Here is a 14,716-nt window from a genome sequence, read left to right as displayed (position 1 = left end):
CCTCCATCCACCAAGACACCCCCCTCAAAATTAGTAAGAACTACCTGACAACCAACTTCCTAGATTAGATACTTAATGGGAGCAGAGGTTATACACAGTAACCAGCCTATTCAACCCACTGGTTTGCACTCCCAATAATAGGTTTTTGTTTGCACACCTTATTCTACAAAGAACTCTCCTGCTAAGGAGAGCTGAGCATACCCTGAAATGCAAGACAGATACTGATGGCAGTCAGGTTAGCCCTACTCCTAGTATAATTGCCTCAGTAGCATTAAGTTCACATTGTTTAAGAGCTGTATGCTTAAACACTTTCTTGGGAAAATGTTATTGAATTAGTGGACAGGAGAACAGAATAAGATAGTAGATTGGAATTAAGTGCTGAATTTTAAGTTTATTTCAAGAGTTTAAAAACACACACATTAAAGTAATCAGTCTGAATATTTAGCAGCAATTTGCTCACACAACACACATTGATTAACAAGAGCTCCATGTTAATGGCAAACTGGAGATGAGGAGAAAGCATACATTTTCTGTGGATCAGTCACTACTGGATTCTTCCTGGGAAGGAACAGCTTTCTTTTCTGTTGAAGGATATTTAGGAGTTCTCTGGGGAACAAGCTGGGCAAGAATGTTTGGCAAAACTCCTCCTTCTGCAATGGTCACATCTGCAAATAGCCTGTTCAGCTCTTCATCATTCCTCACGGCCAGCTGGATGTGCCGTGGCCCAATCCTGACTTTCTTGTTTTCCTGGGCAGCATTTCCTGACAATTCCAGTATCTCAGCAGTCAGATATTCCAGCACAGCCGCCAGGTAGATTGAAGCTCCAGTACCTATTCTATTAGCATAGTTCCCTTTTTTAAGAAGCCGGTGGACACGTCCCACTGGGAATTGCAGACCAGCCCTTGATGACTTAGTTTTCTTTGTAAGCACAGCTTTTTTGTTGGTCTTTTTGCCAGTGGATGACATTTTTACTTCACTAAAGCAGGGTGGAGTGAAATCTCATCACTCAAAGCATCATGCCAATAAGATTTATATTTTTAATAAAAGTAGTAGAAAACACTAGTGAAAATCCTAGTCAGTAGGCTTGCAATTTTTCTTCACTTATAGATTAGTATTTGTCTAGTGCTATATATAACCAAAGCAGTCTGTCAGAGAATTGGTTTTGTGCCACTGGCTTTCTAGTTTTCTGCTTGAGCACTTCCTTTATGAACCACAATGATCTTCTTGGGCAGCATGTGGGGAGTGAATGGTTTGGGGCCAAGACATCAATGGTAGTGGACAAGAGCAATTATACTGTTGTACTAACTCAGTGGCACTTGGGCTTGTATTTATGCGGCTTGTTCTCTCCAGGTGAGTTGAAAACCTAGGGAGTTCAGGAGTAGAGGTGGTTAAATACTTTTCCAATGGAATGTTTTTCCAACTATACTTTCCATGGGAATGTTTGACAAAAAGTGTTGGGTTTTTTTTTAAAAAAAAATCATTTCAATTTTTCATTTCAAACCAACTTGGTAAAAATTTTGTATTTTATATTCTAATCTAGTCTAAGTCATACTCAGAACAAGAGTTTTGATTTTATTGAAATTGAACATTTCAGTTGACCCCAATTTTTTTTTTTTTTTTTAAATTTTTGTTTTACAGGAAATTCGGAAGTGTTGTTTTGTTCCAAACTGGAACAAAAACCAAGTGTCAAGAGGTCAGGAATTCCCATGGAAAAGAAATTCTGAGTATATAAATTCTAGATTTCTTCAGGAGCTGATTAGCTTCAGTTGCTCACTACCCTGGTAGGAAGGCTCTGCTCTCTGCCTGGAGATCAGGGGAGTGGTAAATTAGTGAGGTCTCCATTATCCAGTCCTAAACTGAAGTTCTGTAGGACTAGGTGGTATAGAAGTACAGCTGATTGGAATTTTTTTGAGGAAAAAACCCCCCAAAAAACTGTCAGAACCAAAACTTTTGGTGGAAACATATTAGTTTCAATTAAATTTTTATTGGGAAGGTTTCTCAAATCCAGGATAACATCTTTCTGGTCAAAACCAGAAAGAGAAAGCAAAAAACCCCACAACAGCCCACTATTTACAGCATTCATCTGAGGTGTAGGAGACCTAGGTTCAAACATCTGCTCTGAATCAAGCAGAATAGGGACTTAAACCCAAAGTTCCACATCTCAGGTGAGAACCCTAACTATTGATTTATTGGCTATTCTGGTGTGTGTGGGGGAGGCTATTATTTTTGGCTGACAAAAAGTTTTGAAAGGTTTCATTTGGAAATGAATTCTAAAACCTCAAAGTTTTTCACAAAACAGTTGTTTTCCAACCAGCCCTATATCCAAGTACTAAAAGTAGGTTAATAGTTATTTAGTTATACTGACTTCAGTATAGGGATTATTTCATCAACCTAGAGAATTCAACCACTCTGATAGGTCACTAACATCATTTCTATAAATGACATACAGTCACAATTACACAGGTCCAGGGTGTCAGAGAGGCATCACTTCCCAAAGCATTTCCTGCCTTTTTTATTTAGCAGTAACAGGTTAGAGCAGGTCAAACATAAGCTTCTTAATAGAGCTAGTCTGAGAACTCAGCTGGTTATTCCCATGTGGTTCTAGCATCTTTTCTCTTTAGTTGTCCCTACATTCAAGACCTCCTTATTTGCCACTATTATCTCTAACAGGTCCTCTGAAAGAAAACAGTGTGTGAGAGCATATAATATAAATTCCCTTAAGATTTTTTTTTAAATGAAGGAAGTTACCCTTGGTATATTAAAGTTGTAAAGGAAAGACTCCTTTCAGTTCTATTTTTATGTGATTTATTACTTCTCTATAACACCTCACCTTACATTTAGTGACATGTGGGTCTGTACTTACACCCAATTAAAAAAGCTTTAGTGTTTCTTTGTGATATTTTAGTCACATAACTGCAATAGTAGAGAATAAAGGTCTACTCTTAGAAGGATAAAGTCCTTCACATTAAAAGCATCACATACTAAGACACCAATAGATTACATGTAAAATACTATAAACCAGTAACAATTTACCTTTTTCCTCCTCTCAGAAAATTATAACATGCATTTAACACTTCTGGTCCTCTAGACTACACCTATCCTCCTGTTTTTAAGCAATGGCCAGCTCATTAACAGTTTTTTCAGAACAATTAATCCAGAGGAAATGACACCATCTGCCATTAATCATCTCCAAAAGATATAACAAGACTATGGGGCGGAAAGGGAGAGGAACACTTCAGAGATTCAGATGGCTGATTTGGAAAATACCAACAATTTTTAGTTATTGATTTTTCATTGAAAACCTTACAATACAGTCTTCATTTACAGCATTTCTATGTTTGTTTTTTTGTTTAAATAATCACCATGACCTTTTCAAGCCTACTGATTTAGGCCTCGACCTTGCAAAAATTTGTGCATGTGTGTAACTTTACTATTATGAGTAGTTGCTTTGATTTCAAAGGGGCTATTCGCAGTAGTAAAGTTAAGCACATGACAAATGTTTGCAGGATTGGGGCTCATCTGTGTAACATTACAAATTTTGTAATGTAACATTACATATGTGTTGTAGGATAAGTATAAAATCAAAGAATTAAAGTTAGCTAAATTTGCTTAAGGAAATACATATGTGTTGTAAAGAAAGGCCCTGACTAGCAAATAGAAAGAAGGCCTTGAAAATAATAAGTTATAAAGCCAGAAGGAATAAAGTAAGGAGCATGTCTGGTGCAAAGAATAGCTAATGAGATAAGGGAAAGATTCTAAAAAGAAGGCCTTTGACTGATAGGGGTGACTGCAGATAGTTTTAAATCAAATCAAGAGAGTCTGTCTTAAAATGAGCCAACATGGCCCTTCCCCATCTCACACTCCAGATTTAAAGCCTGTTTGAACCCCAGTGCAACAGGAAAACTGTTAGCCAGCAAGACAGAGGGGAGGAAAGGCTTTGGAAAGACAGGAGGTTGTAAATCTTATCTGGATTAAGACTGGAAATAAGGGTGAACTATCTCAGACTGGTTTTTAGCTGAAATCAGTAATTGGTGATGACATCACTTGTTTGTTAAAGTGTATAAAAAGTCAATTCCTAAAGGGTTCATTGCTAATACCTGCCTGACCACATTAGCGCAGACTAATATGGATCTAAGCATCCCTGTGTTTAGCCTGTTCGTAAGTATCATGATCAAATGCTTGTAAATGTTCTGTTACCGTCAGCTGGATTTCCAGTTAGGCACAGTAGGCACGTGCCTAGGGGCACCAGCGTTCTCAGGGCACCTAAACAGTGGCGGATTACTGCACGGGCCAACGGGACCCATGCCAATTTGGGGGCCCTGCATGAGTGTGGGAACTCTGGCCCTGCCCCCTGCTCCTCCTCCTCTTTTCAGGCCCTGTGCCCTGGCCAGGCCAGAAGCCAGAGCCCAGGGGTAAGCACATTCTCCCTGCCCAGAACTGGCTTAGTTAGTCACCCCAGCCCCTCTTTCTCCCTGCAGACCCGGCTAGCCCCTCCCTCCCCTCTGCTGCATGGAAAATATGAAGGTCAGCTGTAGTCAGGAGGATGATGAAGATTCTGTGCCTAGGGGTGTGTAAGGTGGAAATCCGGCCCTGGTTACTGTATGGGGTGTAGAAAATTGCTTATTATTTAGGCTTTTTTTTTTGGCAGGTTTAGAGTAATTCATAAATTACCATTTGGCCTTTGAATTTCATAAAGGAATTTAGGGTTAAATTAGTGTTTGGTGGTTTCCCAGATCAATAATTTCAAATCTTAGTAAAAATTCCAACACGTGTTTGCAGGACTCAGGCCTTCGGTGCTAGTTCCGATTTGTGCTATGGGGAGTGGAGGGGAGTCACTGATAGCCAGAGCCACAAAAGAACTTAGGTGCCTAAAGCCTAGATGTAGCGGCCTAAGTCACAGTTTTACGCACCACTGTGATCCACAAAACCTCTGGTTGGCTTCTGCTGAGCCCTGTAGGTGCCTAAACTCAGTCAGCACCGACATTTTTGCTGTAAAAGCTCCCTCGATGCCAAACATGTTGTCTATGGGGATGCATGCTGGTAGGTACCTGGGTGCCTGTCTCCCACCTAAATCCCAGCACAGTCCTAAAACGTGGGAAAGATGAGCAGAGGAACATCTTGCCTGCAGGGCTCAATCTGTAGGTGTGATTAGAGGCCTCTTAACTTCAAGAAAATGACTGTGGGAAGAGGCCTCCCTTTTAACCTTTAGCCCAGTGGTTAGGGTACTCACTTGGGCTGTGGAAGCCCCCTGGTTCAATTCCCTCCTCTGCCTGACAAGGAGAACAGATATGAATAGGGATCTATCATCTCTCAGATAAGTGCCTTCACTACGGGAGTATGGGACATTCTGATGTAGGGGTGGTGGCTAGGGATATTTCCTCGATCTCTTGTATTGAAACCATTCCACTTTCATTATTCATTGGGGCAAAGACAACATAAGAAAGACGTTATAGTCCAGGGGTTAGGGCACACACCAGAGGCGTAGGAGATTCCCTCTTCCAATCCTGCCTTGTCAGGCTGAGAGGAGGAATTGAACTAGGATCTCCTGCATCCTATGTGAGTACCCTAATCATGGAGCTAAAGGTTTTAAGGGAAGTGGTCTGCCTTGTCCACACCACCCCTGTCCTTTTTTTGGTGGTGTGAAGCAGGCACCTAACTCATTCTCATAGACCATAAGCCATGGCTAGTCAATAAGTGGCCCATAGTCAAAATCCAGGCCACCAGAAGCTTTTCACTGCAATGCGGGAGGCTTCAGGCACACCAGGATTTGGGGCTTCAGCTGAAGCTCTGAGCCCTGGCACGCTTTGCTGGGCTGAAGCCCCGAGCCCTGGTGTGGCCTGGCATGCCTGGTGGAGCTCTCTTTAGGGAGAACAGAGATGGAGGGGTACCTGCCACTCTGAGTTACATGTCAGCCCCAGGCATCAGCTCCTCCAAGCCTGCCAGCGCACGGCCAGTCACTCCTCTACCTGCATAGGCCCCAACCCTACATTAACTGCCCATAGCCCCTCGGGTTTCGTGGTTTGGTCAAAAGCCTCTAAAGGTCTGGATGTGACCCACAGTCCGCTTGTTGACTACCCCTGCAATAGGCTCTGGGTATATGACACAGCATTGTACGTGTTAGTTGAATAGCAGTGCTTGCGATGTGAAAAATGTTTCTATGGACTCCAGACCTTGACCATCCCTGGACTAAGAAATCTGCGTCTTGACAAAAAAAAAGAAAAAAAAAACAAAAAAAAGAAAAAACCAAAACCCTATCCCTGCCCTAAGCCAACACCAGCACCTTCCTCCAACCTCAATTTAAGTGCCAGACTTTGGGAGAGGGGTGTGGCTTAGGCTGCACCCTTGTCAGCAACATCTCCCTGTGGCTAACATAAGCTGCTCCCTTCCTAGTGCGCTGGCTTTTATGAACCCCATTCCTAGGCATTGTATACAGAGCGTAGGGACCTAATTCAGACTTTGGGGATCCCAGGGATGTTCAAAGTGCCTTAAAAATGAGGCATTGCCATGCGGAGCATTTCCAACACCCAAGCCCTTTGTGGATCTGGGCCAGAGAGCCCCAGTAGGCAGGGTGACCTGTAGTTTTAATGTCGGATTCATCTGCCCTAGCTGTAATGACAATTCAGATAAGTGAATTGTTGGCATTAATAATATTTTAAGTTATTAATATGGGAAATTACCCAAAACCAATGTAATCATAAATCCCTTTATTAAATCCAAAAGGCCAAATGGTATGTTATGCTGTTGCTCTAAACATGTCTAAAAAAGCCTAAATAATAAGCAATTTACAACATCCAAACCATAACAGAACATTTATAAGCATTTGATCATGATCCTTACAAATCAGCTAAACCCATGGGGGTCCTTAGACCCATATTGGTTGGTTCTAATGTGGTCAGGCAGTATTAGCAAAGAACCCTTGCAGAAGTGATTTTTTTTTATACCCGTTAGCAAACAAGTGGTGTCATTGGCAATTACTGACTTCAGGAAAACATCAGGCTGAGACAGTTCACCCTTATTGCCACCCTTAATCTAGATGAGATTTACAACCTCCTATCTTCCCTCCCCTGCTTCTTGCTGTCCAACAGATTTCCCATTGCACCTGGTTCACACAGATTTTAACACTGGCATGTGAGCTAGAGAAAGGACCATGTTGGCTCATTTTAAGATAGAGTCTAAAAAATAGGCCTCTGACCAACAGGGATAACTACAGAGGGTCTCAAATCAAACATAGAGAAACTTCCCCTTATCTCATTAGTTATTCGTTGAACCAGACATTCTCCCTACTTCATTCCTTTTGGCCTTATAACTCACTATTTTCAAGGCCTTCCTTCTACTTGCTAGTCAGGGCCTTTTTTTACAACACATACCTTAACCAAACTTAAGCTAATTTTTTAAAATTTAATACTTATCCTATGTGGATTTCATATTTAGATGGCGCAGAAACCCTTTTTGAACACTGTAAAGCACATGCAAAAAGTGGAGGTACATAAACGAAGCAAATACATTTTTGTTAATTAGAATGAATACTCAAAAATGATTTTTAAGGTATTCACTCACATGTAGTGGAAACACTAACCAAGGTCTGGGTTTATTGATAAGAATTTGATTAATTTCTTTTCCTTTTTGAAGCCAACACATACAGATTGGTAGATATTTTCAAAATCTAATTATAATACTTGGTACTTGTGTGGTACCATCCTCCTGATAAGCTCAAGTGCTTTATAAGCATTAGTTAATTAAACCTCCCAGCACCCCGTGTGAAGTGGGCAAGCATTTTTACACCCAATATATGGATGGGGTACTTGGATCAGAATGGTTAAGGTGTGGATCCACATCGCCTAACTATTGGAAACCTAGAAAGTCACTAGAATTCACCAAGCCTGAGTTAGACACCTAGACTCCCTATGAAATGAATGGGGAGAGATAGGTGCCAAAGAATGGAATCCACCCAAGCCAGCCTGCAAGGTGGGGAGCTGCCTAAGACAGCGAATAGGAGATGCTAACAAGAAGTGTGTGTCCTGACTCCTGCCCTTTTCGTGGAGTTAGACACCTAAATTTGTGCTGTAGGGAGGCACCAATGATGTCTGCTTGCAATTCCCAGCAAGGAACAGTTTAGGGCCCTGAGCTGTTTCTTGCAAGAAATGCCGAAGGAGGAAGTGGTGGTGCCTGCTTCCCTCGTAACTTCTAGCTCAGCAGTTAGAGCACTCACTCAGGATGTGGGGAACCTACATTCAACTCCTCCAGCAGCCTGAGGAGGAGAAAGGACTTGAATGGAGAGGTGGTCTCCCATCAATCGGTAGTGTGCTCCAACCACTAGCCTATGAGATATGCAGACGTAGTGCTCCCTCCTACTCCTCCTACTGAAGCTCTTGCACTGTAGACACAAAAAGAGTTACTGGAGAAGGAAGACCAGATAGTGGGTCTCCCACCTCCAAGATGAGTGTCCTAACCATCAGGCTACAGAGACATTCTCCTACACTAGCATGCTCTCTCTGGCTCAATGACTCTTTAGTTATTTATACACAGTGGAACAGCTTCAACTGGAAAGACTGAGGGAGGTCCACATCAGAGTGTCCCATAATTCACTGGTTAGGGTGTGAGTGCACCTGAAAGGTGGAAGCCCCCTGTCCAAATCCTTTCTTGTCATGAGGCAGAGGTGGGTACTAAATCCAGGTATCCCACATCCTGGATGACTATCCTAACCGAGTAGAATCACCACTATCTCCTGGTGCAGCTGGATTTTGAGCAGAGCTCTGTGCATGCCTACCAGATTGGGCCCTGTGGGTAAAATAGGCAGTCCCCTGGTTTATAGATTGCACTGCAGCTTAAGTATGAAAGAAGTACGCAGGCTCTTAGGGTGAAGCAGCAGTGTGCATGCCCAGAGGCAGAAATTTAGTTGCCTAGGTAACTTTTACAACAAAATGTAGGCACTGAGAGAGTTTATGCAGCTACAAGATTAGGCAACAGCTGAGCAAGGTTTTGATAGACTATAGTGGTACTAAAAACTGGCACTTGAGTGCCTAAATCTTGTGTTTAGGCACCTAAATACCTTTGTGGTTCTAGGCCTAAATAACTCGTGCTAGAATCTAGGTCACAATGAGTCAAGCAGCATAATCAGAAATCGATCCTAACAGAGCTGATCCCAATCCTTCCTTCTCACCATTAGAGAAACCTCCTCTACCTCTCAGGTGTTTGTAATAGATTTCTTTCTTTTCCCCATAATAAAGTTTACTAGTGGGGAGATCGACTGACTCATCAATAATCCAGGTTGTCAGTTGATCTAGGGTAAAAGCTGCTAATAAAATGGCTACTGCTGAGGGGTTAAAAAGAAGGCAGTTTGCTTCTCCTGAAAGAAGCATTTGTTGGATATAGGTAGTAACAAGTGGGGGATAGACCAAAGCAAGGCTCATTGAAGGTAATGAGAAGTTTGTCTTGATTTTTAGTTAAGACATATACTTAAAAGTAAAAGTGTTGTATTTCAGAGAAAGCAGTGCTTTAAAAAAACACTCTGGGTATTAGTAGATGGAGAGGTAGAATTTAGATCTTTTACTTATGTAAATTAAGCATTAAGATTTTTCTTGACTCTATGTGACTATATAGGGATGTTTAATGTGCCTCAGTGTTTCTGCCTAGCCTAATAGACAGAGCTTTTTTTGTAATCTCCCTAAGATCTCTGCACATAAATGTGAATCTTGGATTTAAGAGCAGTTTGTTTGTAGTATTGGTGAAAGGGAGAGTACAATCTGAAAAGAACAGCTTTAAATGGCTCTGATTAAGTTGATATACTAGAGTTCTGAGGTGGTTGCATAAATAACTGTGGTGAAAGCTAGTTACTCTTCAGTTTTCACCTTCTAAATAGATGTAATACCTACTGATGCTTCTGGTTTGAGAGAAAAAGAAAAATCTGATTCCACGTGTATTCCACAACATAAAATAGTCTTATGAATCCTTGTTTTTACTATATGTAGACTTGAGTTCTTGAAGGTCTTTGTTTAGCTTCATTTAAAAAAATGAAACTGCTTTAGTGGAGCCTGGTGATATCTATCTTTAGCAGAAGAATCCCTCTGGAAACACCCGCTGGTCTATGAAAAGCTTCTGGGAGCATTTTAAGAATGTTGCTTAAGAAGTTTATTACAAGAATTCTTGTGGCTGATAAGACCCTATGTGTGTGTCTTGACCAGGATCACCTTTATGCCTTGGAAATAGGCTTGGTTGTTCTGAAGCAGAGAATAAGTTTTAAGATGCTGTGTCTGCATAGGAGAACCAACTATCACTCAGTTTCAAAGACCTGCTAAGCATTGGAAAATAGTTAATGGCTTTTTCCAGAGTTGTCATGTGAACTGAGTGGATGGTGACACATGGGTATTCAGTTTTGGTTCCCTTGTCAAGAGTTATCAGAAAGTGGTTTCTGGGAGGACTATTCTTGACTAGCCTTATTGCTAACCCATTGTAAGGTGGGCCTTGGAGAAAATTATTCACCAAATTTAAACAAAATTTTGTTTTATGAGATAGTTGGCTTAAAGAGAGAATTACTGATATAGCAAGTTGTATTTCAAGCCTAAGAAATTATTAGGGAGTTGGCTTTTTTTTTTTTTTTTTTTTTTTTAATTCATAATAAAAGCGAACCAATCTAGGTATGGGAGTGAAAGAGTGTATTTGATCTTGCTACCATTTTGGCTCTTATTATTTAGCTGTAGCTCAAGCATTTGGATACTGCCACAATGTCCTGATTAACATAGTTCTATTTTCTGGCTTGAAGATAGAATGTCTGGACGTGGAAAGAAAAATGCGGTGGCTGCAAAATCTGCACTTCTATCAAGAAAAAACAAGTCCGTAAGGGCTGGTCTGCAATTCCCAGTGGGTCGTGTCCACCGCCTTCTGAGAAGAGGGAACTATGCTGAAAGAATAGGTGCTGGAGCTCCAGTTTACCTGGCGGCTGTGCTGGAATATCTGACGGCTGAGATACTGGAACTTTCAGGAAATGCTGCCCGTGAAAACAAGAAAAGCAGGATTGGGCCACGCCACATCCAGCTGGCAGTGAGGAACGATGAAGAGCTGAACAAGCTGTTCACAGATGTGACCATTGCAGAAGGAGGGGTTATGCCCAACATCCTTTCCCAGCTTCTTCCCAAGAAAACTCTTAAAGATCCTCTACCAAGAGGGGATGCTGCTACTTCCCAAGAAGAATTCAGTAGTCCTTGACTTACTCCTATCTTTCCTTGTCTGGCCTTCTTGGTGACCATTGACTCTTATTTATCAATGTTCTATATATGTAAACTTTGCTAAATATTACTCTGGGTGACTGTTTCAGTGAGCGTGAGAGTGTGTGTGTATGTGGTTTTTAAATGCTTGTAATAAACTTTCTAGAATTCAGCAGTTCACTCAATATTCTGTGGTTCCCTTCAAGGAGTGGGGAGCATAACACTTTCTCCAAGAAAAGTCTAGCTTGCAGCTCTTGAACAAGATAAACCTGCTTCTCTAGCACCTTCAAAGCAAGCATGTTAAGAAGAAAGCTAACCTTGTCTTAGACCCTGTATTGGACTCCTAATTAAATCTCCTGGGGGGAAGAGAGAGAGCAAAGATTCTTTGCACTTATGGATATAATGCTGGTGAGAGGATTCTCTAGTGGGGAGGGATGAAGGGAAGTGGAAGACCTCTACGCCTACATTTTAAAATAATTTCTCTTCATTTATGAACCTGTAATGGAGGATTTGAGTAGTCAGGCACATTGTAGAATGGATTCATTGCTCACTAACCAGCTAAAAGCCATTGTTATACTTTTTTTTTTTTTTTTTTTAAACTGCCTAGTGGCAATTTTAATGTCCATTGAGGTCTAACCTCCTAGCTCTGGCAGGAGCTGCACCTCATTTGAGCAATGTCTTAGTTATTTTAGGGCAGGTCATTCTCTTCCTTCAACCACCATCAGTTAGTCAGTATGGCAAGCCCCTGGTCATGGCTTGGCCTTTTCTTGCATTTGAGGTATTCTTCAGACAGCTGAGAGTCTTTCCTCGGGGTCACAGAGGGCAGTTACTATGCTGCTCTAGTTGAATAGCTGGCTTTCACCATTTAGCTACCGCAAGCCTTTATGTGGGATGTAGAATGCCCCATTCAAACAGGAGGTGGGTATGGAACTATAATGAAACCAAAACCATAACTGGTTCAAAAAAGAATGTAACTTAATGGAAGATAAGCCGGTCAGTGACTATTGGCTAAGATGTATAGTTTGGTGTAGCCGTGTCAGTCCTAGGATATTAGAGCCACAAGATGGGTGAGGACATATATCTTTTATTGGACCAATATCTAGTGGTGAGGGACACCAGCTGTCAAGCCACACAGCTCTTCTTCAGGGCTGGGAAAGGTTCTAATGGCAGGTCTACACTTAAAATGCTGCAGCAGCATAGCTGCATCAGTGCTGCTGGAGTGTGTCAGTGAAGACGCTACTTTGCCGACGGGAGAGCTTCCTTGTCAATGTAGTTAATCCATCTCTTTGAGAGGCGGTAGCTATGGCCCTGGGAGAAGTCCTCCAGTCGACATAGCGCTCTCGGAGGAGGGAGGTTAGGTTGGTATAACTGTGTTTGCTCAGGGATATGAAAACCCATAACCTGGAGCAACGTAGTTCTACTGATGTAAGTTTACCATGCAGACCTGGCCTAAGTGTCCTGGCTGTAGATAAGATTTCATAGGTCATGCCTTTGATGTAAATTAGGTTGACTTAATTTGTAGTCAGCATACAGCTGCTGCAGTAGCAACATTGCTTGTGCATGCCTACATTTTGTTCCTTGTGTGAGTGCTGCACATTGGTACCAGCAGCGCTTGCACTAATTGTACTGTCAGTGTGGGTCATTGGGGGATGGCTTCTGAAAGCCAGCAACAGTCAATGTAAGCAATGCATTGCCTACACTAACACTACATTGACCTAATTACATCAACCTTGACTCTACACCCCTTGTGTAGTTAAGTTGGTGTAGGGGGTGAGTGATGGCGGTGAGAGTGAAATTTTAGTGTAGACATCTTCCCGACTCAGGCCATGTTTACATTAGTGAGCTTACAGTGGTAGAGCTGCACTGGTGTCACTGTACTTTCTGTTATGGGGACATTCGATGCTGACAGGAAAGCATCTCCTACTGACATAGCCCTGTCCACACTGCCACCTCTGATGGTGAAACTTATGTCGGTCAGGAGAGTGGGTTTTTTTTCACACCTATGAGTGACAAAAATTTGACTGACAAAAGTGCAACTGTAGACATAGCCTCAGACTACCTTTCCCCCACCTGAAGGAGAACTCTGTGTGTCTCAAAAGCTCCTCTCTCTCACAAACAGTAATTGATCTCAGCAAAGGTATTCCCTCCCCCACCTTGTCTCTCTAATTAGCTGAGAGGCAGGGATGCAACCCTGGGCTCCGGCTGTCCCTAAACCTCCAAGTGGTAGAAGTTGGGACAGACAACAGGGGATGAGTCACTTGAAATGGCCCTGTTCTATTCATTGCATCGGAAGCACCTGGCACTAGCTACCATCAGAAGGCAGGATATGGGCTAGATGTACCATTGGTCTGACATAGTATGGCTGTTTTGTTCCAGTTTCACAGAACTGGGGTGAGTGAGAAAAGAGAAACATGCCTGTTTCATATACTGTATGCTGTCTCCTGTCTGAGGAGAAACAGCTTTTTGAAAAATAACCCCCCAAAAAAGTGAATCTTGTATTAACTTAGAAAAATTTTTAATTAAAATGAAACTTCCCTACCCACTCCCCTTTTTTGGGAGGGAACAAACATCATTAGTTTTGAAAGTGTTGTGTGAAAAAATAACTCACTCCATTGCTAACGTCTTCAGGCAGCCCTGGGAGAAAGTGACTCACTAAATTTAGCTTCTAGCTGGTAGGTTTGCCCTGCAGAGGGCACGAGTTGGACTATTCACTTAACTTTAATTTCCTTTTTCTAAATAAAGATCCTATGTCTGACTCAAAGATGCAGGTAGCACATATGAGGGGAAAAAATCCATGCCCCTGGCTAACAACCTCCCTTTATAAAGTACATGTTGGAGTGGGAGGGTGTAGCAGCAGTCACTTTATGCCTTGGATAGGGTGTGGCAAGAGGGTGAAGATGGGAGAAGGCTGCATTCAATTTTTCAAGATGAGAAGAGAAGGGGTGGGGGCTGGTAGCAAATGGAGGCAGAAACATCCCTGAAAGAGTGAACTTTGGTGGGGTAGAGATTGATTTGGCATTTCTTGTGAAATGAAAACATGTGACTGGAGCAAAACTTCACAGGATGAGGTTTTATCCCTGTATATTAAGAGGAAATTTAAGGGAAGGGACAGAGACAATTCAGAGAGAAGATTGTGCTAAACCTCAGTTACAATAGACATGGAGGGGAGGAAAGAAAATGAAATGTCTAAAGATCCTGTATAATGGAGAGCGAGAGAATGAGTTTGGGGATATTTTACCTAGGACCCATCATAAGTATAAGGATTTAAAATAGGACAGTGACCTTGATTACACTGGTGTAAATCCAGAGGAAGTGAGATCAGAAGAAGGCCCAGTTTATCTTGTAAAGTAGGTAATGTAAAAACACTAACGAAAATAAATTGTTTTCTGAGAGGTAGTCTTGGGTGGGTATTTCTGGAAGAAGTGGTGGGGATACCACACAAACCGCATTCTTTGTGTTCTTTGTAACACCACTTGCTCATCCACTGTAATGTGTTCAGATCATGTTTGTCTAAT

General features: G+C 41.9%; 2 protein-coding genes across 2 annotated transcripts; one reads left to right on the top strand and one right to left on the bottom strand.

Moving 5' to 3' along the window:
* Positions 1-537: 537 nt before the first annotated feature.
* Positions 538-966, bottom strand: LOC137163376 (histone H2A-like). Its single transcript, XM_067563545.1, has one exon. The coding sequence runs from the start codon at positions 964-966 to the stop codon at positions 538-540; it is 429 nt and encodes a 142-aa protein (XP_067419646.1).
* An 8,293-nt stretch (positions 967-9,259) lies between these two features.
* Positions 9,260-11,373, top strand: LOC137163389 (histone H2A-like). Its single transcript, XM_067563564.1, has 2 exons — positions 9,260-9,415; positions 10,760-11,373. The coding sequence occupies exon 2, from the start codon at positions 10,765-10,767 to the stop codon at positions 11,200-11,202; it is 438 nt and encodes a 145-aa protein (XP_067419665.1). The 5' UTR covers positions 9,260-9,415; positions 10,760-10,764; the 3' UTR covers positions 11,203-11,373.
* The last annotated feature ends 3,343 nt before the right edge of the window (positions 11,374-14,716 follow it).

This window comes from Emydura macquarii, unplaced genomic scaffold (genome assembly GCF_026122565.2).
Source record: "Emydura macquarii macquarii isolate MOO-44397 ecotype Brisbane River unplaced genomic scaffold, CSIRO-AGI_Emac_v2 contig_2531, whole genome shotgun sequence".
Lineage (NCBI taxonomy): Eukaryota > Metazoa > Chordata > Testudines > Chelidae > Emydura > Emydura macquarii.
The sequence above is the reverse complement of the archived record's forward strand: the minus strand, read 5'-3'. Positions and strand labels throughout refer to the sequence as shown.